The sequence below is a fragment of the Nycticebus coucang genome, chromosome 20 (assembly GCF_027406575.1).
Source record: "Nycticebus coucang isolate mNycCou1 chromosome 20, mNycCou1.pri, whole genome shotgun sequence".
Taxonomy (NCBI): Eukaryota; Metazoa; Chordata; class Mammalia; order Primates; family Lorisidae; genus Nycticebus; species Nycticebus coucang.
The window spans coordinates 27,657,778-27,682,191 of NC_069799.1; the positions used below are offsets into that span (position 1 = coordinate 27,657,778).

Sequence of the window (24,414 nt, forward strand, 5' to 3'; positions counted from 1 at the left end):
TATATAGGCATATCCCATCAGGTAAATGTCATTCCTTTATCATGAGCTAATTAGTGTAAGAGGAAACAAATGAAGTTTGAAAAAAAATATTTTTTTAAATATTATCATGCCATATAAACAAAAAATATTTTAAAATAATGTACATGGAGTAGTTCAGTGAACCATAGAAGGAAGAAGCTCAGGAATTCTCCAAACATACTGACAGAGAATATAAGGGATTGCCAGCACTTTTAACGCACAAGAGGGATTCCAGTTGGAAATGCTGTTTCCTAAGGCCTGAGGTTAATAGTGTTAATTTCACCCTCAAAGTGAAAAGTGCCAGAGTTGTAACTTTTCCCAGGGAGTGGCACCTTTGAACTTTTGAACCCCAGCCAGCAGACGACAGCCATCCTGCTTGTCTGAGACTGCGGGGACTCCTTCCTTCCCTGCCAGACCACTAGGGACGATAGCGCGAGCGGCAGGGAAGGTCGCACTCTTATCTTCGGGGCCAGGCGAGGCCAGGAGAGGCCAGGCTGGCCATGGCCTCGGCGGCGCCCGAGGAGCGGCTGCAGCAGGAGGCCAGATGCCCCGTGTGCCTGGATTTCCTACAGGACCCGGTCAGCGTCGACTGCGGCCACAGCTTCTGCCTCAGGTGCATCTCGGAGTTCTGTGAGAAGTCCGAGGGTGCGCAGGGCGACATCCACGCCTGTCCGCAGTGCCGTGCCCCCTTCCGGCCCACGGGCTTCCGGCCCAACCGGCAGCTGGGCAGCCTAGTGGACAGCGTGCGGCGGCTGGGGCTGGGCGCGGGGTCCGCAGGGGCGCGCCAGTGCCCGCGGCACGGTGAGGACTTGAGCCATTTCTGCGAGGAAGATCAGGCGGCGCTGTGCCGGGTCTGTGTTACCTCCCCAGAGCACAAGAGCCACCGCACCGCGCAGCTGCAAGAGGCCGCGAGATGTTACCGGGTGAGAGCCCCCTCTGCGCTCCTTCGGTGGGCGCGCCTGAAGAGGTGCCTGCCATTGGGGATCTGGAAACGCTGCTGTGACAGAGGAGTGGGCTGAGCTAGAGTTGTTAAGTGAGCTGCCCAGAGACAGAGCCCAGTGATACCACGCAGGACTCCTGAATGACCCTCTTCTCCTCCACCCTCCCCGCCACCTGCCTCACATCTCACAACTCAGATTGGGGTCTCCTGGCCTTTGCTCCTGGTAACCCTGTCAGGGGACCTCTGCTCAGGAACCCAAATACACTTATTATGTAGACTTTCTACCTATCCCCTAAAGCCCTTCCTGATCTTTTAATTGGTGCGGGTTTTATTTTTTCTGATGCTGACAGTCTGGGTCTCACAGCTAGAGGTCTGGTGGGGGAGGGCTATGTGGCCCAATTGATTCTTGGTGAGAATTACGCATCTTTATTGTAAACTTTCCTATTAATTCTCATTTGTACAATGTTTTGCTTTTTCATGTTTCTCTCCCTTTGATTAATATCATCACCAAAACACCCTTTAGGTTTGGGCCTTTGTTCAGAGGAGCATCAGGTTGGGCCTCTGATCACCTTTTGAAGCTTTGGGCAGGCACCTATCCCCTGGTTGTAGGAATCGAGTAGCCCACAGGCCACTGTATTGAACGGATATTTGGGGACTAATGATTTGAGCATCGTTCATGAAGAGGTGTGTCGGTGTATTTGACCCCCCCAAAGTGGCAGTTGTGGAACTTTGTGTGTAGAATTCTTCCTACTGGAGCTCTTTAAGAGTTCTTGGACATATTCTGAACGCATTTAACTTCCCAACATCTAGAATAGCTACTAGCACAAAGGAGGTCAAATTCATCTTTTGTTTTTAAATTCATCTTTAATCTACTGACGTATTTTACCAAAGAATTATCGCACTGTGATACATTGCAAATGCTAGCTAACTTCCTTAAAGTTGTTATTTACTTACATAGCTTGATTATTTTAAGTTAAGATTTAGGATAATTTCCTCTCAACTTCTCCCTTGATCTCTCTGAAAATCTCTCTCTTGAATTTTCTTCTTGATTTTGGTTGTCATCTACAATATTCAGGTACTCAATACTTTCTATAAAGACTTTTACATTATCCCCCCCTTTAATAAAGAAAGTACTACATAGAGCATGGCTAGTGTAACAACTTCTAACGATGTTATGTATATTTTCAGTAATTCTTCAATTAAATACCAAATAAATATCATCTAACCTCTTCTGACTGTCAACCAAGACTTCTGGGGCCCTAAGTTATGTTTCTGTAGCTCTAGTCTTAACCAATCATGAGATCCAGCAAAATTAGCCTAATCACTGTTGTCCCCAAACATGCCACATTTGTTTTTTCATCTCCTTGCATTTGCTCAGTCTGAGTTTCTTTGGGCTCCAGTCTTTGTGAACATCAAAAAATAACCACTTTCTACTCTTTGTCACATGCCATCATGAATGCTGTTGCTATTCTAAGAACAGCATTGTGCTATTCTCCTTTAAAAACAATTGATGTACAATGAATAACTTTGGGAATAGATTTTTTGTAATTACTAAAAGCCTATTTATGTGTATATCCTTGTGGATATTCTCAGTAGACTAAATACATATATTTACCTCCAGCAAGGGTCTTATTTTTCTTATTTTAAAATATATCTTATTTTATTGAGATAGAGTTTTACTCTGTTCCTCCAGGCTACAGTGCTATGGCATCAGCCTGACTCATAGCAACCTCAAACTCCTGGGTTCAAACCATCTTCCTGCCTCAGCCTCCCAAGTAGTTAGAATATAGGTACCTACCAAATGCCTGACTACTTTTTGTTTGTTTGTTTTTTAGTGGAAACAAGATCTCCCTTTTGTACAGGATGGTCTCAAACTCCTGAGCTGAAGGGGTCCTCCCCACTCAGCCTCCCAGAGTGCTAGAATTAGAGGCATGAGCCACCCTACTTTGCCAAGAGTCTTACTATTAAAGAGGAATTTAGTTTTTATTGTATTATATGTGTACTCATTGTAAGATTTACAGCTTACAGTATTTTTTTTCCATTTAAAATATGTTCACCTACATATTGTTTCTTCTGGCTCAGTAATAGTATTGATGCTACTAATTATAAATCCCTTTATCTTCATAAAATAATAAATAATTTTAAGAAGCAAAATATACAGAGATATAAGAAATATTGTCACTCATCAACCTACAACCATTACATGAGATTTCTTCTAATAACATTTTCTTATAACTCTACCTGCTTTTTCTACATTCATTACAAGCACATTTATTTCCAAAATTGGTGTTACGTTTTATAAGATATACTTGTTTGTTTGACATTATCAATAATCGATATTTCTTGTCATTATTCTGCACCACCTTATTTTAATTAATCCAGTTAATATAAAACAATTTTCTCACTACCCTATTTTTAACATTTTGGTTAATTACATTTATAATTTTGTGAATAATGATGCAATGAACAACTTTTTAAATTTTTCTTATTTCAAATTAATATGACAGAACAAATTTTTAGGTTACATTGTTCTCACTTTCAAGGTAAAGTTCAAGTTGTAGGAGAGCCCCTCACCTAGGGGGATGTGCTAAATAATTTCACATTGTGCACATTAGGTGACATACCATTAAATGTCCTACCTCCTCTGCCATTCAATGTCCTCCCTTCCCCTCCCCTCTTCCTTCTCACCACTCCCCCTTGCTAGACTATATTTGTGATCTATCATTCATATGGGTGTGTAAGTGTTTGCATATTGGTTTCATATTAGTATTGAGTCCACTGGATACTGTTTTTACTCCATTCTTGAGATACTTTACTAAGAAGAATGTGTTTCAGCTCAAAATATATCCAGGTAAATATAAAAGACGTAAAGTCTCTATCTTTTATATGGCTGAAGAGTATTCCAAGGTATACATATACTACAATTTGTTAATCCATTCATGGGTTGATGGGCACTTGGGCTGCTTCCATGACTTTGGAATTGAGCTGCAATAAGCATTCTTGTGCAAATGTCTTTGTGGTAAAATGATTTTTGTTCTTCTGGGTAGATACCTAGTAATGGGATTGCAGGATCAAATGGAAGGTTGACTTTTAGTTCTTTGAGGATTCTCCATACTTCTTCCCATTAAGTTGTATTAGTTTGCAGCCTCACCTGCATGCAAAAGTATTTCCTTCTCTTCACACCCATGCCAGAATCTGCAGTTTTGTGAGTTTGTGATGTGGACAGATCTTACTGGAGATAGGTAATATATCAGAGTGTTTTTTATTTACATTTCTCTAATGATTAAAGGTGATGAAAATTTTCTTCTTTTATTTGTTGACCATTCATCTTCTTCAGAGAAGTTTCTGTTCAAATATCTTGCTCACATAGAAATGGAGTTATTTGCTCTTTTCATAATGATTAATTTGACTTTGCTGTAGATTCTAGTTATCTAGAAAACAGTATCCTGTCAGATTTAAAACATGTGAAATCTCCTATTCTGAAGGCTGTCTGTTTGCTTTGGTTGTAGTACCCTTAGCTGTGTGAAGTTTTTTAGCTTGATCAAATTCTAGTTATTTGTTTTTGGTGTTGCTGCAATTGCTAGAGGGGGTCTTCCTCAAAATATATTTTCCCAGGCCAATATCTTCAAGCATTTCCCCCCCATTCTCTTCTAGAATTTTTATTGTTTCATGTCTTAATTTTAAATCTTTTATTCAGTGAGAGTCAATTTTTGTCAACAGTGAGAGGTATGGGTCCAGTTTTAGTCTTCTACAAGTGGCTAACCAATTCTGTATGCACCATTTGTTAAATACGGATTCTTTCCCATAATGTATGTTTTTGTTAGGCTTATCAAAAACGAAATGACCATATTTGGCTGGGTTCATCTCTAGATTATCTATTCTATTCCATAGATCTATGTCTCTATTTTTGTGCCAGTACCATGCTATTTTGATCACTATAGATCTGTAGTATAACTGAAGTCTGGTAACATGATGCCTCCAGATTTATTTTTCTTTCTGAGGAATATATTGGCTATTCAGGTTTTTTTCTGGTTCCATATGAAATAAAGTACTATTTTTAAAAATTATTTAAAGTATGACATTGGTGCTTTGATAGGGATTACATTAAATCTATAGATTTCTTTGAGTAGTATGGACATTTTAACAATGTTGATTTCTCCCAGTCCTGAGCATGGTATGTTCTTCCATTTGTTAACATCTTCTGCTATTTCATTTCTTAGGGTTGGACTGGCTCTAGCTCAGCAGTTCCTTCATCTATTCAGTGCATCTTTCATTTCTTAGGGTTTCATAGTTATTTTTTATAGAGATCTTTCACGTCCTTTGTTAGATATATTCCCAGGTATTTAATCTTCTTTGGCATTACTGTAAAAGCAATAGATTATTCAGTTTTCTTCTGGGCTTAACTGTTGGTATATATGAAGGGTACTGATTTGTGGGTATTGATTTTGTGATCCATGACACTGCTGTATTCCTTGATCACTTGTAAGAGCTTTGTAGTCGATTCTCTGGAGTTTTTCAAATATAAGATCATGTTATTCCCAAAGAGCAAGTGTTTGACTTCCTTTGTTCCCATTTGAATACCCTTGATCTTCTTCTTTGCTTGATTGCAATGGCTAAGACTTCCAGAACTATGTTGAATATCACCGAATGGGCATCCTTGTCTAGTTCCAGTTGTGCATGGAAAGGCTTTCAGTTTTACTCCATTTAATATGAAATTGGCCGTGAGTTTGCTGTTGATAGCCTTTATCAGTTTAAGAAACATCCCACCTAACCTGTTAAGTGTTCTTATCAGGAAAATAAGTTTTATATATCGAAACTCTTTTCTGCATCAATTAAAAGAATCAAAATGCTCATTGTTTTTGATTTTATTTATGTGGTGAATTATATTTATTGATTTAATATGTTGAACCAATCTGTAACTCTTGGATAAAGCCAATTCGGTGGTGGTGTATAACTTTTTTAATGTGTCACAGTAGTCTGCTTGCTAAGATCTTATTGTATTAATATTCATCAATGATATTGATCAGTGTTTTCTTTCTTTGTTGGGTCCTTTCCTGGTTTGGGAATCAGGATGATATATGGTTCATAGAATGTGTTGGGAAGGATTCCTTCCTTTTTCTGTGCTTTAGAATAGATTATGTTATATAGGTACTAGTTCTACTTTGAAGGTTTGGTTGAATTCTGTTATGAAACCATTTGATCCCAGGTTTTTCTTTTTGGGGAAATTTTATATAGTTAATATCATTTCAGGGCTTGATACAGGTCTAATTTAAAATTTTTATTCTTTCTGGTTGAGTTTAGGAAGATAGCTTGCTTCCAGGTATCAGTCTCTTTCCTCTACATTTTCATATTTCTGAGAATAGAGTTTTTTTTTTTTTTGTAGTAATTGTTGAGGATCTTTAGTATTTCTGTGGTATCTACTGTTATTTCCCCTTTATTGTTTCTGATTGAAGTTATCAGAGATCTTACTTTTCTGTTTCTGGTTAATCTAGCTAAAGATTGATCAATTTTATTAATCTTTTCAAAGAACCAACGTTTTGTTTCACTGATCTTTTGAATGATTCTTTTCCTTCAATTTCATTTAATTCTGCCCAATTTTCATTATTTCTTTTCTTCTGCTGGGTTTGAGGTGGATTGTTTTTCCTTTTCCAGTTGCTTGAGATGGCCCATTAGGTTGCTGACTTGCTCTCTTTCTGTTTTCTTGATTAAGGTTCCTAATGCTAAAAAACTTCCCTCTTAGGACTGCATTTGCAGTATCCCACAGGTTTTGATAGCTTGTAGCTTCATTATCCTTTTGTTCCAGAAATCTAATGATTTCCTTCTTAATCTCATCCTTAAGGTTATTTAGATCCCATGTGTTTTTTGAGTATGAAGATTTCTGTTGTTGTTAAGTTCAACTTTTATTCTGTGATGGTCCAAAAAGATACAGGGATAATTTCTATTCCTTTGAATTTGTTGAGGTTGGTCTTGTGCCCTAAGGTGAGATCAATTTTGGAGAATGATCCATGGGCTGATGAGAAGGATGTGTATTCAGTTTTATTAGGATGAAATGTTCTGTAGATGTCCATTAAGTCCATTTGTTCTAGGGTCAAGTTTAAGTCCATTATTTTTTTCTTTAGTTTCTTCTTGGAGGATCTATCCAGAACTGCCAAAGGGATATTTAAAATCTCCAACTATTATAGTGTAGAAAGATATCATATTGTTCAGATATGTTAGGGTGTGTTTTATAAATCAAGGAGCATTCAGGTAAGGAGTACAAATGTTAATTATTGAAATCTCTTCACGTAGAGTGTTTCCCTTGACAAATATGTAGTGTCCATCCTTGTCTTTCCTTATTTGTGTTGGTTTAAATACAATTGCATCTGAAAACAAAGTTGCAACCCCTTCTTTTTTTCTGATTTCCATTTGCCTAGATTACTGTTTCTATCCCTTGACCCTGAGTCCGGTTTTATCCTTTAAGGTAGGTGTGTTTCTTAGAGGCAGCAAATAACTGGCCTGAGTTTCTGTATCCAGTCAGCCACCCTGGGCCTCTTTACAGGAGAATTTAAACAATTCATATTAAGTGAGATAATTGATAGGTATGGTAGTGTTTTGTCATCTTATTTTTCAGAGATCCAGTGCATGTTTTTAATCCCTTTCACCATTGTGGAACTAGATTTTGTTCTTGAAATTCTGGGTGAGTTTACTTTGGTGATGGACCATCATGCTAGTCATTATGAAGAATAAGTCTGAGTAGTTCCTGTAGAGCTGGTCTACTTATGACAAATTTCCTTAACATATGGATGTCAGTAAAGTATTTGATTTCTTTATCACAAATTAAATTCAGTTTATCAGGATACAGAATTCTGGGCTGAGAGATGTTTTGTTTTTGAAGGTTACGAAACAGTGACCATCCTTTTCTGGCTTAAAAAGGTTTAGTAGAAATATCTGTGGTTATCCTGATTTTTTTTTGTAGAGACAGAGTCTCACTGTACCGCCCTCGGGTAGAGTGCCATGACATCACACGGCTTACAGCAACCTCTAACTCTTGGACTTATGCAATTCTCTTGCCTCAGCCTCCCAAGCAGCTGGGACTACAGGCGCCCGCCACAACACCTGGCTATTTTTTTGTTGCAGTTTGGCCAGGGCTGGGTTTGAACCCGCCACCCTCAGCATATGGGGCCAGTGCCCTACTCACTGAGCCACAGGCACTGCCCTTATCCTGATATTTTTTCCCTTTGTAAGTAATATTTTTATTATACCTGGTGGTTTGCGGGAGTTTGAGAAAGTTAATTACAATGTGTTTAGGAGATGCTTTGTTTGGATTGAGTTTTGCTGGGCTTCTGAAACTATCTACTATCTGGATTTCTGTATCTCTTGCAATGCTTGGTAAATTCTCCTCCATAATGTCTTACAGTAGAGCATCTGTACCTTTTGGACCATCCTCTTCTTTAGGAATCCCTATAATCCAGATGTTTGATCTCAGGAAATATTCTGTTCTTAGTCTCCTTTATTTCTGCCTCTTTAAATGCTTGGGATAGTTCAAAAGCCTTGTCTTCAATTTTTGAAATTCTTTCGTCTCCTTGTTCAACTCTATTACTGAGGCTCTCTGTTGTATTTTGAGGTCTTCGAATGTCTTGTTCAATTCTTTAAGCTCTCTGTATCTTTCCTCATTATGTCCACATCCTTGGTGACTTTGTCTTTGAATTAAATTATTTCTTGAGACGACTTTTGAACTACTTTTTGGATTTCTGTTTCCATCTTTTCTTCCATTCTATTTGTCTTATTTACCATTCATATTCTGAATTCTATTTCTGAGATTTCAGCAAAATCTCCATGGGTGGTATTTTCTGTTATATCTCCTTTGCAATCTCTTGGAGGAGTTGATCTACTCTTATTTTTCATGTAACCAAAGTTCTTCTGCTGGTTCCTCCCCATGAATATTTTCAGCTGTTTGGCAATTAAAACTGGCAGGGTGAGACTGGATTTGGAGGCCCCAGAAACTGGAGCTAACCAACCCTTTGCCAATGAATTGTGGCTTATGATTGTGGCTTTTCCTTTACAGCCTTTCAAAGGTCCCTTTCAGAGCTGTAGCCAGAGACTCTGAGGTCTGGCTTGGTGAGATAATGAAAGCACCTCTTACTTAATACCAGCCTGCCCTCTATATAATTCTAAGGAGTTGCAGTAGTACACTAGAATTTCAGCTAGGAAAAGATACAAGCCACTGTGCCCTTTTTTCCCTCCCCCTCCAGAGTAGCTGGAGGAGAGGAATCCACCTCTCTCTGCTGCAACACCACCAGTGCTCGATTTTGGAGAGTTGCTGGGTGGACAGCTCAGGCCGAAAGTTCCAATCAGATTGCTCCAGGCAGTGCAAGCACTGCTCAGCCAAGAGAGTTCAAAGGGTCACCAAGTGTCCAGAAACAGATATCTGTGGGCAAATCTGTCTGTAAATTCCAAGGGAGCTTGATAAAGGTCTTTTCTAGTGGGAAAGGGAGTCATGAAAGTTCACCACTCTCCTCACCAAATTTAGAACTGAGGTGCCACCGTTTCACCCCGGCACCAGTTTCTGAACACCCACTATTTCCCTGCACACCACTGTTTCCATGCATACCACTGTTCCCACACTACTGTTTGGTGGCCCATACAATACCTAGATGTCTCAGGGAATTCATCAAACACTTTGGCCTCTGTAGGGGGCAGTCCTTCAAGTAGGCAGGATGGGGGGAAGGTGAACAGTGTGCTCTGGATTGTGGAGAAAGTATTTGTACATGTTTGTGCCAGGCAGGATGACATTTAGCAGATGGTACCTCCTCACTGGAGGAGAGGACGGGGTTTAGCAGCTTTCTCCAATGAGGCAATGTAAGAGGTCCTTTGTTCACTGTTCAGTGGCCCTTCCCAGACCTCCTGCTTGGGAGAGGGTGTCTCCCATTCCCTTGGCAATGGGCTCCATACCTGGTCTTTGTTGTCTTTCTTCCTCTTTCCTGGACTTGCAGCTTATCTCAGAAGCGATGATGTGCATCTCTCTTCTGTGCTCAACTACCCACCTTTGTCTTTTCAGAGTCCACTTCTGTCCAATATCTTTCCCTCTGGACAGAAACCTCTGGCAAAAGCTGCTTCTAGTCAGTCCTCTTGACTCCTCCCCAGAATGAAAAACTTTTAGATAAATCTTTGATTGTATCTTTTAGTAACATACATTTATGTTATTGAGGTCAAGCAATTGTATATGCTTGCTGGGGACTGTTTTAGTTGATCTTTGTATATCCTCACACATCTGGTCTCTGTAACAATTTTGGCACATATTCCCAAACAGGTACAGCTCCAGATGGCTCTGGAACTTGTGAAGAAAGATATAGAGGTGGTTTTGACTCAGGAGACCAATGTGGGGAAGAAGATAATCATTTGGAAGGTAAGAAAATATTGAGGGTTCAGGTTTGCCTGTCCGAATGATGCAAATTTGGGTCAGAAAGTCATTTTTCCACCATCTCCCATTCTCCAACACTGCTGCTCCATCTACACAGTTGCTCAAAACAAGTGTCTCAGCACTTTTCTGCATCATCCCATCCCCTCACATTATATGTAGGGTTTGTTGTGTTCTTTTTGCCACTCTTGACACTACCCAATCCAACTAATAAATAGCTTTACTAACTTCATCTTATTGTAAATCTCATTATAGTATCCCTATCATCTAGAACAGAGTCTCATACCATTGCTCCTAGTTTAGAAAATATTTGACAGATAAATGAAATAATCTTTCACAACTTTATAACAGATGAATTGCAGCTAATAATGATCACTTACATACACAAAGGTGATCTGAACTTTCATCCTCTTTTCAGTCATCCAAACCCTTTTCTCTACAACTAACCAGTTCTTTCTTTCATTTCTCCTACTTATTTTGTTAAAAATCCCCTTTGCCTGAGGGGATTTTTCTTGGCTCCTCTCATGGAGACATTTTATAATATCTGGGGGTTTGGGTTTTTTGTTTGTTTGTTTGATTTTATTTGTTTTTTGACAGGGTCTCAGTCTGTTTCCCAGAATGGAATACAGTGGTACAATTATAGCACAGTGCGGCCTCAGACTCCTTCGCTCAAGGGATCCTCCGCCCTCAGCCTCCTGAGTAGCTGGCTCAACAGGCATATTCCACCACACCCAGATATTCTTTCTTTTATTTTTTAGAGATGGGTTGTCACTTAGTGGTGCAGGCTGGTCTCTGACTCCTAGCCTTAAAAAAATACTGTATCGGGCGGCGCCTGTGGCTCAAGGAGTAGGGCGCCGGTCCCATATGCCAGAGGTGGCGGGTTCAAACCCAGCCCCGGCCAAAAAAAAAAAAAAAGAAAAAAATATTGTATCCTTGTCCTACTGAAGTATTGTCTGGCCTGGAAATATTTTTTTTTGTTGTCACAACTGATGGTATATGTGTGTGCGAGGCGGGTGTAATGTGATACTATCACATGGTAGAGCCAGGAATGCTTCTAAATGCCTTGCAATGCACAAGAGTCCATAAACCTCCCAAGAAAACAATAATCTTGTCAAAATGTCAGTAATGTTAAGACAGTTATAGTTTCAACTGTGCATGGAAACTGTGAATAGTTCTATACATGTATACAATGTATTATTTACTACGACATCTAGGATACATTTTATAAAATATTCCTATTCTTTTTCCTTCTCCAAATAATCCTCTTATGCTAATCCTCTGTATTTTTTTAATTGTTCCTTATTTTCCTTAAAAATTTAGTCCTTTGCTCTATCTTCATACAGATAGGTACATAAGGACCATTTTTACTGCATTTTTTCCTGGAGCAAGTTCATATTTTCCTATCAGTTTATAAATTATGGTAAAGTTAAATATTGATTAGTAATTTTCTTTTTGCCAAGCTAATAATCCAAGTCGTTTGTTTTCAATCCTGGCCTGACTATATAGTTATTAAATCCCCAGAACCAAGATCTGCATTCCTGCAGTTTAAAACCCTGTACTGATTATTTTAAAGTAGAGGTGATATACTAAGATGAAGAATGTATGTATATGTGCCAAATGCAGCAAGGTTTTATAAAAATGAACTCTAAATTTGACAAAAATAAATAAAAATAAACAAACAAAAAACCTTTTTTCTATACCTGCAGATATAATTGTAGTGCTCAAGAGGACGGTGTGAAGGGAAGATGAATTGCAAGCAAATCACCTCCCACCACACCATCCTCATGCCCCAATTACAGCTCTACTGTTCCCAGGCTGAGTCATCTGCCCCGGTCCTCAACAGCACAGTCTCTAATATGCGGGATAGTTGCTCAGATTTACATGTCAACACCATTTAGAAATCAGAATATGAAATGCAGAGTTGGCTGATATTAAAAAGAAGCCACAATTACATGAATCTAGTGATTTAGAAAGTGATAGAAGGAAGTAAAGATGGAAAATGAGAAGAAGGAGTTGAGTCTTATGGGCTCCTTAGAGTTTGTCCTTTTATTCAAATCAAGAAATTATGTTTAAAAACAGTGCAGAGAATCCAAGTTGTAGATACTTTGGGAGGATGATTTTCCTGTCAAGTGAAGTTTAAATTTAGTTTCCTATATACTTAATGGAATACAATTTAAGCATAATAAGTCTTGCAAAGTCTGTTCCTTAGGCTATTCAAAAATTGTAAACATGAGATTTGGGCAGACGTCCTGATTAGGTGGCCTGAGAGTCACTTAGTTCTTTCTTGACTTTCTAGAGAACATTATTAGCTTTATTGTAGGGGTTCACAATTGCCATATTATAAAAGAGCTTCACCTTCTAATATCTAAGCCCTTTTGAATTCATATTCTCTAATCTCCTCATAATTCCATTGTTTCTAGAGCTTCCAGTGACTAATCTAATAGTAAACAGTAACTTCTATAGTGGGACTCCTTCATGATCGTCAATTTTCAATAGTTCAGTTTTCAATATTTAGCTCTAATCCACTTATTCATCTCCTCCCCCTGCCACATTTTATACATGATACTGACACTGAATAGAAAAATAAAACAGTATTTCTGAAATTCTGAATTTGAAAACTCTACCAGGCCACTTCTCATATGAATGGATTCTGGTTTCCACGTGTAGTTAGAACGCAGCCAATCAGCCAAGAGGAGTGCAGACATTGCCTTCTCCAGCTCCTCTGTCCCATACATGAAGGCAGGAGGCCCTGACACTGTGCCTCAACTGCCAATGACATGATCCACTGTGTCACTCCAGGAGAAAGTGGAAATGCAGAGGCAGTGCTTGAGGTTGGAGTTTGAGAAATACCGTGGCTTTCTGGCCCAGGAGGAGCAGCTACAGCTGAGGCAACTGGAGCAGGAGGAGAGGGCCACTCTGCAGAGACTAAGGGAGGGCAGGACCCGGCTAAGTCAGCACAGCAGGGCTCTGCGGGACCTGGCAGAAGAGCTGGAGGACAGGTGCCAGCGCCCAGCCCTGGCTTTGCTGGAGGTGAGTCCAACTGCCAGGAGGGCAAGCAGATGTGCACTGTGGGGACTGAGACAAGGACAGTGACTTTCAGAGAAGACACTTAGGCCTTTATGTTCTCTAGGAAAAAGACATCCTAGAATTTACCCAGAAGGCATCTTAATCCTAAATCTTAGCATCAGAATCATAAGAGATTATAGAGAATTGTATAATTCACATTGAAGGCAAAAAAATTAAAGACCAAAATTTATTTAATGAGTTATGAAAACTTAAACAGATAGAGAAAGGACAAGCGCTACACAATGCTGGCTGAGAAGTGCTTCTTTTTTTTTGTAGAGACAGAATTTCACTTTATGGCCCTCGATAGAGTGCCATGGCATCACATAGCTCACAGCAACCTCCAACTCCTGGGCTTAAGCGATTCTCTTGCCTCAGCCTCCCAAGTAGCTGGGACGACAGGTGCCCACCACAACACCCGGCTATTTTTTTGTTGCAGTTCGGCCGGGGCCGGGTTTGAACCCGCCACCCTCGGTATATGGGGCCGGCACCTTACTGACTGAGCCACAGGTGCCACAGCCAGTCTGTCAACCAATGACCTTTCTGTTTTGAGACAGTCCAAAAAAGTCTTGGGTAACTCACATCAGTGTAAATAGCCAAAAATTTTAGTAATATTTTAAACTGTCCAACTTGAAATTCTTTCATTACATTGTAAGCAAACCCTCACTTCCTATCCCAGTGGTTCTCAACCTTCCTAATGCCACGACCCTTTAATACAGTTCCTCATGTTGTGGTGACTTCCAACCATAAAATTATTTTCGTTGCTACTTCATAATTGTAACTTTGCTACTGTTATGAATCGTAATGTAAATATCTGATATGCAGGAGACCCCCAAATGGGTCATGACCCACAGGTTGAGAACCGCTGGCCTAGCCCATATTGCATGTCCATTCCAGGCATGGTGAGGAGAGAGTACCTGGACACCCATGTAACCTGCTCCCAATCTATTGAGGATTAGAGAGCAGAAACAAAAATAACAGGTGAAAGTAAATATTGTTTTTAATCCTCCATGGAGACATTCTATCCCAAGTGAACAAGGGAAACTGGTAGTTGGTGATGGATGCATATTGTCTTAAAAAATCTAGCCGCAAGAGAAAATAATTTGGGCACACTTCTTTCTGTCTCATTCTCAATACCTTATTCAGGGAATTCTAAACTAATTCATTTGTGTTAATAGCTGACCCACAGATTCCATCTTGTCTGATTTAGTTCTTGACGCTTAAAGTGCCATGAATATAATTAACCATGCTAACTATCTGTATAAAATTCATAGGTACAGGGACTAAACAATACTAGTGACACAGCAGGAGATCATTAAATGAATTAATTTACAAAGCATTTGAATTTAATTTGTTTCATTTTACCTTCAAAATATCTACAGACAAGTAAAATTTGGCATTATTGGTATCATTATTATTATTATTGCTATGCTCATTACCTTGCAAGCAAAGTATGGGTCAGAAAGGAATTAATATTCTAAGTAGCAAACAGCAAATGAACACAGGAACATTGACACTTTCTTTTTTTTTTTCTTTTTGAGACAGAGTCCTATTTTGCTGTCTTGGGTAGAGTGTCGTGGTGTCATCATAGCTCACAGCAACCTCATAATCTTAGGCTTGAGCAAAATCCTCTTGCCTCAGCCTGCTTGGTAGCTGGGGCTATAGGCTCCCACCACTATACCTGGCTGGTTTTTTTACTTTTAGTAGAGACAGGATCTTGCTTTTACACTTCTACCTTAGCCTCCTACAGTGCTAGTTGAGCTGCCACACCAGGCCAACACTTTTAGTAGTAACATTTATTGCCTTACCTCACCGTATTTCACATAACTCATTTACGTTTAGCATTTCTTAGCACCAAATAAATGTTAAAGTAATTTACAATACAAATCTTAGGAAGCATATATTCTTCAGTAATTTATATTTACTTTTATGCTGTTGTTTCCTGTTCTTCCCCTCCACCAGAAAGCTATATTTTAACCCCAATGGCCATGACCAAGGCCTGTCATTTCTATACTGGGTAAAGTGAATTTTTCCCCTGCTTTTATGCCCTGTCAAAATTTATCAGACTGGTGACTATTTTTTAGGAGGAGAGGAGAAACGTATTCCAGATATGTTTATTTATTAATAAATGTACACTTGGGCGGCACCTGTGGCTCAGTTGGTAAGGCGCCGGCCCCATATACCGAGGGTGCCGGGTTCAAACCCGGCCCCGGCTGAACTGCAACCAAAAAATAGCTGGGCGTTGTGGCGGGCGCCTTTAGTCCCAGCTACTTGGGCGGCTGAGGCAAGAGTATCTCTTAAGCCCAGGAGTTGGAGGTTGCTGTGAGCTGTGTGATGCCATGACACTCTACCGAGGGCCATAAAGTGAGACTCTGTCTCTACAAAAAAATAAATAAATAAATAAATGTACACTAATTTAATAGCCTTCTTTGAGGTAAAATGTTGCTAAATATTAATGACTTCTTTTTTTATGTACTTAGGTGACTACTCATATGAGTAGTTCTGGTATGCTCATTCAAAGAATTAGGGATCTGGGTTTTTGTTATAAAGACCTTGAGGAAAATATGTTACATCTATACCTACCACTGTTACTAACATAAATTCTGTAAATATTTAGAATCTATTTTAAATTCCAAATGCATCTGCATCAGGCACAGAATGTAACTCTATTAAAATAATCCAAATGCCATAATCACCGATTCAAAAATAATTAAATTGATAGATGTTATATGAATTAACCTATACTTTATGTAGTCTGATTCTTTTTCTAATTAGGACTAATTAGGTTATTTCAGAATCTTGAAAAAATTTAATGGCAGCCCATTTTTGGCTTTGATGAAAAGAGATTTATTGTCCCCTATAATTTTACCTTAGTCACTAATTATTTCCAATAATTCCTAAAGAAATTTACATGATATGTCCCCAATCTAACTGTTAAAAGCAAATTACAGTTTTGACTCACACCTGTCTGTGTTTCTCTTTCACTCTCAGGGTGTGAGAGGAGCCTTGAGCAGGTATGTTTCCTTTCTGAATCATGGAAGGGATTGGGAGAGGCAAAGGAGGGTGGTGGATAACCCTACTGTATGACATCTGACCATTCTATGCTCTTCTTAGAAGTAAGGCTGTCACACGGTTGGAACCAGAGACCATTCCCATGGAGCTGAAGACAGTATGTTGCATACCTGGGATGAGAGAAATTTTGAAGAGGTTTCAAGGTAGGTTGTGAGTTAGAGTTTGGGAGACTGTGATGCCTGGGGCTTGGCTGTCATTGCCGTTTATCACTCTGCCAGGCAGGCTGTAGTAACAATAGAATACAAAGTCTTCCTGGCCAAAATCAGCAGAGATTTCCCTTGAGTATGTGCCATTGGTCTATTACTAGATGGGACCTGGATTGTGGGGACTTCTCTGTCATACCTTCACCTCCTTCCTGGTACAGGAAACCATGGAAAAGGGGAAGGTTAGGTCAATCTGAGATAATCAAAAGGGTTGGCATCCAGTTTTCAGGAGTTAATTTAAACAAAAATAATGGGAATACCCCTGGAAAACACAGACTCCAAAGAAGTGGTGTCAGTGTTCTGGAGTTCAAAATTAAAATCTTGTTTATATAGGCAGAAAACAAAGAAATGTAGTGGCTTTATAACATTTTCTATCAAAGAATGAGTATTGTATAGGAAATGCTGAGTTACAACAATTGGATTAATTATAGCTTGTTTCTATTTCCTTTCCAGTTTAAAAGAATGTATTTAACAGTTCATCATAGACAGTGTGATAGTTGTGGTATCTTTGTTTGAAAGAGTAAAGGGGGAAGTTAATCTATAGTGATGATCCACACTGAAGACGGGAAGGGGTCTCCCTGGTACCCTTAGTAATTTACATTTTATAAAGCCTTATTAATAAGGATGAAGACTAATCTGTAAACAAAAACAAAGGTTACAGCTGCTGTCACATGACTCAAGCCCCATAATCACATTCCTTTGTGGCTCAAAACATTTAAAGTTCCACCAGCTTATATTTTGATTACTTATTTTCATGGTTTTTAAAGAGACAGGGGAATTCACTTACACAAGTCATGCAACACAGCACCTCTGGTCAGCAAAATGTGTGGGGATTTCTACCAGTCACGTCTCCAGCAGACACTCCAGCTGGGTGTCCTCTAATTCAGTTTGATTCTGACATTATAAACCTGGAGAAGTGTCAGATCTGACAGATTGGAGGCCACATTCCACAAGACTTCCCCATCCACAAGACGCCAGTCATGTGAGCATAGGTTATAACCTGTCTCAACCTTCAGTCCTTCTCCTCCCTAAAGGTGTGTGTGGGGGACCAAAAGTTCCAACACTCTAGTCTCAGGGTTGGTTCCTCTGGCAACCAGACCCCATTGTAAGACTTTCTAGGGGCTCCCAGCCACTAGTCATGTCATTAGCATACAAAAGTCACTCTTTTCTCTAGGGAGATTCCAAAGATTTTAGGAGCTCTGTATCTGGAAACAGTGTGATGACCAAATATGTATTTCACAACGTCACAGTTAAGGTGACTCAGGCCCTCTCTTGAAGGCATGCAGGCTAAAGGGGGCCTGTGGCTTCCCTGAATATTTCACAGTTGTGCCAAACTATAAGCTGTGCCCAGGTGTAAGGGTCTAGGGAAAACTTCCCCTTCACCCTCTGAAGGTTCACTGAAAACCCTGAACCAAGGCAAATTAGTAGGAGAAAAGGTATAAAATATTTTAACATGCAAAGCATGGGGAAATCACAGGAGCATGATTACCCAGTAATCAATGGAATATATACAGATGCCAATATACCCTTCTTGGTTGGAGGAGAGGGAAATGGGGAAATGTGGATGATTTTAGGGGATAGTAAATGATTGTGAGAATTCAATGGACTTGGAGGGTATACAATGACCTGAGAGAGTCTTTTTTTTTTTTTTTTTTTGTAGAGACAGAGTCTTACTTAATCACCCTAGGTAGAGTGCCATGGCATCACACAGCTCACAGCAACCTCCTCCTCCTGGGCTTAGGAGACTCTCTTGCCTCAGCCTCCCGAGTAGCCTGAGGTCCCAGTTTTCTTGCTGGTATGAGAGTGAGACTTTTGTCTCAAAATAAATAAATAAATAAAGGAGCAGTGAGTATAGAGGGAAGGAAAGAAGAGACAACTGGTATCTTTGGAAAAGAGAGATTTTTTTTCCAGAACAAATGGATTCCTGAGTATTGAGTGCTACAGAAAAATCATTTGTGATGAACTCTGACAAATATCCCTTTATCAATGTAGAGGTCACTGGGAAGATGGACCTGGGCAGTTTGGTTTGAGTGTGGTCATTTCAGGATGAGCAATAGACTTTAAGAGAGAAAGGGTAGGGAGAAAAGTGGGAGGCAGACCTTATCAAAAGCCATTTCACACATCTCTTTTGTTACAAATGAAGCAGAGAAATGTGCTGGAGCAGGAATGACACCTAAAGACATCGCATTTGTTAAATACACAATTCCATGGAGACCTACTGTTCAGTTCCTGTTATTTACTACCTGCAGAGTTTGGGGAAATCTTATAAACTCTTTGACTCTGAATCTCCTAATGTGTAATGTAGGGATGATAATGGCCATGTTTTCAGGGTTGGTACATGAGTTAGTATATGAGATGATATGTGCGCAAAGTCTACTTGCATAACCACTTAGCTTTAAATATCAATGATTTCACTGGAGTAGTTTAAAGACAAGAAAGAGCAATGGTGTTAGCAGTAGCAGTAATGGCTAGTATTTGTTATGATATTAAAATAACTACATTAATTAATTTACTACTTTTGAAAGCTTATAAGGGAATGCCTGAATATTTTATATCCTCTGTTCTTCACTGAGGTTTCATATCTAGGTGCACATGTTTTTTTGTTTTTTTTGTAGAGACAGAGTCTCATTGTACCACCCTCGGTAGAGTGCCGTGGCGTCACACGGCTCACAGCAACCTCCAGCTCTTGGGCTTACGTGATTCTCTTGCCTCAGCCTCCCGAGCAGCTGGAACTACAGGTGCCCGCCACAACGCCCGGCTATATTTTTGTTGCAGTTTGGCCGGGGCTGGGTTTGAACCTACCACCCTCGGTAGATGGGGCCGGCGCCCTACTCACTGAGCCACAGGCGCCGCCCTATCTCCCAGTTCTAAAGGTCAGACATACTGGTGGAATCAGCTGGCTCCTCAGCTCAGGGTTGCACCAGGCCAAAATCAGGGTGTTGGCCATGCTGGGCTTCTCTGAAGGGCCTGGGCAAGAATCCAGGCTCATACAGGTTTTTGACACAATGTAGTTTCCTGCATATTGTAGGCCTGAGGTCCCTGTTTTCTTGCTGGTATCAGTGGAGGCCCACTCTGTGCTCTAGAGACCACTCACTTTCCTCCTCACATGACCTTTCCACTGTCAAAGCCGGCAATGACCTATCACATCCTAATCTCACTAGGAGAATGTGCCACCAACCAAGTAGCCAGAGAAAACTTTCTGATTCCCAAGGGCTCATGCAGTTAGATCAGACCCACCCATATAGTCTTTCTCTTGTCAAATAATATAACATAATCATGAGGCTAATGCCAGGATGTGAAGGTCATGGATCCATTTTAGAGTCTGCCCTCAGTAACATAACCTTGAAAGTAGTGGATTTCATTTTAACAAATTTTTCTCATAGAGTGTAAGAAAAAAAATTCCTAAGGGGTTTATAAGTTTGGATATAAGCCAGGTACTGTGTTGCACACCTGTATTACCAGCTAAGGGGGAGGCTGAGGCAGGCAGTCCCTTGATTCCAGGATTTGGGGGCTGTGGTGCACCATGATCATGCCTGTGAATAAGTTACTCTCCACACTAGCCTGAACAAAATAGCAAAACCTGGCTGTTTTTCAAAATTTCTTTGTATGGGGCGGTGCCTGTGGCTCAGTCGGTAGGGTGCCGGCCCCATATACCGAGGGTGGCGGGTTCAAACCCGGCCCTGGCCAAAACTGCAACCAAAAAATAGCCAGGCGTTGTGGTGGGCACCTGTAGTCCCAGCTACTCGGGAGGCTGAGGCAAGAGAATCACTTGGGCCCAGGAGTTGGAGGTTGCTGTGAGCTGGGTGAGGCCATGGCACTCTACCGAGGGCCATAAAGTGAGACTCTGTCTCTACAAAAAAAACAAAAAATTTCTTTGTATGTATATGAAAGTAATCCTAAATGACTGTCCATTTGTCATGGACAAATGGATGGTTATGTTTATATGGGGGAAATAAATGAGCTCTGGATTATGCAGTAGTAACTTTGGAATGCCCCACAGAGTAATGATGAACATGCTCAGTGACTTGCCAGAGGAAATACTGATTTGTTTTCTCTAGGAGCTGTTAGAGAAGCATGGGCAACCATGTGACTATTCTCAGTGGCTTCCTGAGTTTTTTTACACATCCTTTCCATCCTTTCACATGTTGCACAAAATTCTTTCCACAGTTGATGTAAAGCTGGACCCTGCCACTGCACATCCTAGCCTCCTCTTGACTGCTGACCTGCGCAGAGTGCAGGAAGGAGAAGTGTGGAGGGATGTCCCCAACAACCCTGAGCGATTTGACACATGGCCCTGTGTCCTGGGTTTGCAGAGCTTCTCCTCAGGGAGGCATTATTGGGAGGTGATTGTGGGAGAAAAAACAGAGTGGGGTTTGGGTGTCTGTCAAGATGCAATGCCACGGAAGGGAGAAAGCACACCGTCTCCTGAGAACGGGGTCTGGGCCATGTGGCTGCTGAAGGGGAGTGAGTACATGGTCCTTACCTCTCCCTCCGTGCCTCTTCTCCAGCTGGAAAGGCCTAGGTGCATTGGGATTTTCTTGGACTATGAAGCGGGTGAAATCTCATTTTATAATGTCACAAATGGCTCTTACATTTACACATTTAGCCAGCTGTTTTCTGGCTTTCTCCGGCCTTATTTTTTCATCTGTGACATGATGCCTCTTATCTTGTCACCTATGACAGAAGCAGAGTCAGGAAATATGGCATCCCAGGTTCATTATGACCCTGCCTCTAGTGTTAGAGATGAACATTCCTAAAATTCTGTTCCTAATATAGACTTAGCCTAACAGAGGTTCCTAGAATGGAGAGAAGGCTGTAAATATGCCAAGTTTCAACACATGTTCCCAAGAGAAAAGATATGAAGTATTTGCATATATGGAGGGACCCTTCAACGCTGCCGAGTATAATAATTTTGGAAATTTAGCAATCTCATCAAACTCTATTTGCTGATGACTCCTCACACTTTCTTAATGGGTCTTCTTTCAAATTAATGACCTTGTATTACACAAAGATTTCTATACCTTCATTATAATTTCTCATTTCTTTCAAGATCCTTTCATTCCAAATCTTCCATATATTAAGAATCAGAAATAGCCATTCTTAATCAGAACCAAAAATTTTTTTTTTTTTTTTTTCTGAGACAGAATCTCACTCTGTGCCCCTGTTAGAGTGCCAGGGCTTCATAGCTCATAGCAACTTCAAATTCTTGGGCTCAAGTGATCCTCCTGCCTCACCCTTCTGAGTATCTGGGACTACAGGCATCTGCTACCTTCCCCAGCTAGTCCATAATTTATTTACCCTCCTTTTTCTTACATTCTTTCTCCTCACTCTTCTCATTCTCTTTTTCTCTGTCTCTGTCATTCTCTCTGTTACCCTCTCTCTTTCTGGTTTATTAATTTTTGTTTTCATTTTTACTTATTATTTGGTCAAGTGAGAATCATTTCTTTATACCATTCCTATGACTATACTCAATCTTTAAATTCTCTTTATTTTGGGAATGAATTTTTGAAGATTAGGAAATTGGTTCCTCTGACTCTAATATCGTGGATTCCTACCTAGTCTTTTTCTTTTATCTTTGGGTACATTATTTGTGATGTGGGGATTCCTCAGAATTTTGATTCAATTAGTCCTTTGACCTAAATATTTATTAGTTATGAGAAGTCAAACTCATAACCCCTTTCCCAGTCTCAACTACTTTTCATTGTTCCTACATGTGAGACAATGATATTGGCCTTACAGAGTTATGGTAAATATTTAAGGGCATAGTTGACATTTTCAGTTTAAATTCAACTTTTCTATTTAAAAACAATGTAAGTATAGGTGATGAAATAATAATATTTAGCTTATTAAATATTAAATTAATTGTTCTGACCCTTCCAACAAAATTTCTTCCTTTCCTTTTTTTTTTTTGAGACTGAAACAGAGTCTTACTCTGTGCCCCTAGGTAGAGTGCTGTGGCATCATAGCTCACAGCAACCTCAAACAGTTGGGCTCAAGTGATCTTTTTGCCTCAGCCTCTTAAGTAGCTGGAACTACAGGTGCCTGCCACAACCTGGCTATTTTTTTTAGTAGAGATGGGATTTCGCTCTTGCTCAAGCTGGTCTCGAACTCCTGAGCTCAAGGGATCCACCCACGTTGCCCTCCCAGAGTGCCAGGTTGACAGGCATGAACCACCAGAACTGGCCTGCAACAAAAATTCTTAAAAGGCATCGAAAGGTAACTTCACTGCCATCTTCTCTGTATCTGTGACTCATAAATAATTGCTAAATTAATGTTACAATGTTTAAATGATCAATGCTTCAATGTTATCCATTTAATGGTGGCTCATGACTGTATTCCAAGCACTCTGGGAGGCTGAGGCAGGTGGAGGATTGCTTGAACTCAGTTTGAGACCAGCCTGAGCAAGAGTGAGACCCTCGTCTCTACTAAAAATGAAAAACTGGGGCAAGAGGATCGCTTGAGCCCATGAGTTTGAGCTGTGAGCTATGACACCATGGCTGGCACTCTACCAAGGGCAACAAAGTGAAACTCTGTCTCTAAATAAATAAATAAATAAACAAACACATATGAATTAAAGGAAAATTAACATTATCCTGATAATAAGCTGCCAAAGTTTTAATCTTCCTCTTCTTTAACTTTCTACCGACATCTTTTACTTACCTTTCAATCATGTTACTAACAATTTGCTTTTAATATTTTTTTAATTCTGATTGTAAGTAAGCACTTTCCCTCTCTGTCTCTATAATTTTTAAACAGAGGAAATAACACATCTGTACAATCCTCATGTTGATGTCTTACAAAACATGTATGCTCTGGGCCCCTCTGATGCATGATGGCGCAGGGGTTGGGAGGAATGGGCTTTAGCTCAGCATTACAGCCCCCTTTCCACGGGATCAAAAGGGGCTGAGTTCTGGTCTAAAATCCCACATTCCAGGTGGGCTCCACCCATTCCCTGGGACAAGGAAGCCTTCTGGGTGGGAAGGAGATTTCTACACATCCTTTTACTTCAGAGAATGAGAAGAGAGTCTCAGGGATACCCCTCCCTACTGTATAACCTAACACCCTGGTCTCCCCTTCTGCCTTGAATCTTGTCATCTAATTGTGCATTTTATTATGGTTTATGTAAGTCATTAATGTCTTTCTTCATCCCTTGCTTTCTAAGCTTCATAAGGCTTTTTGTATCTCCTATTAAGATTCCTTATGTTTCCTTTCTAATTCCTAAGATTTCCACTATTCCCTCTGGCATTCAGCTTTGTTACCTGTAAAATCCTCCAAATCCTACTTCCTGACCTTTCCTGTCCTTTCTCATGAATGCTAGTCTTTTATATTCACTTGTCCACTTGACATCAAGTAGACGTTTTAAACTCAATGTGCCTATAAACTAACCTAAACCTCTCCCGGGTTTGGCCTTTACAAGAACAGCAAAGGCACAGGCCTCTCTTATCTCAGAAGACAGCAGCTTCCTCATCTGACTGCCAAATATCAAGTGACTCCTTTGCCAATCTCACCATCCCACACCCAGTGGGCCAGCATAGCCTTCAGTCTCTGCCTTCAGGATGTATCTAGGCTTTGGTTAGCCCTGAACACTCTGCCTCCATGCCATGACCTGAGCTTCCACCCCTCCTCTGGATGCCACATTCACTTCCTGACAGTGGCTCTGTCTGGGCTCCGGCTCCTCTGACCTTCCTTTCTCAACACTGGAGCTGGGCTGACCCTTTTAG

General features: G+C 40.3%; 1 protein-coding gene across 4 annotated transcripts in view; it reads left to right on the plus strand.

Moving 5' to 3' along the window:
- Nucleotides 1-219: 219 nt before the first annotated feature.
- The window catches only part of LOC128573044 (olfactory receptor 2W3), a 32,148-nt gene continuing 7,953 nt past the window's right edge, over nt 220-24,414 (plus strand). Inside the window, exons 1-6 of one of the 4 annotated variants that reach the window (XM_053573263.1) lie at nt 220-941; nt 10,248-10,343; nt 13,155-13,385; nt 16,410-16,432; nt 16,533-16,633; nt 20,861-22,059. In XM_053573263.1, coding sequence (XP_053429238.1) covers nt 519-941; nt 10,248-10,343; nt 13,155-13,385; nt 16,410-16,432; nt 16,533-16,633; nt 20,861-21,450 — 1,464 coding nt within the window. In that variant the 5' untranslated portion in view covers nt 220-518 and the 3' untranslated portion in view covers nt 21,451-22,059. Of the gene's footprint in view, nt 942-7,978; nt 8,178-10,247; nt 10,344-13,154; nt 13,386-16,409; nt 16,433-16,532; nt 16,634-20,860; nt 22,060-24,414 lie in introns of those variants that run through there. The other 3 variants (XM_053573265.1, XM_053573262.1, XM_053573266.1) reach the window with 3 other exon arrangements.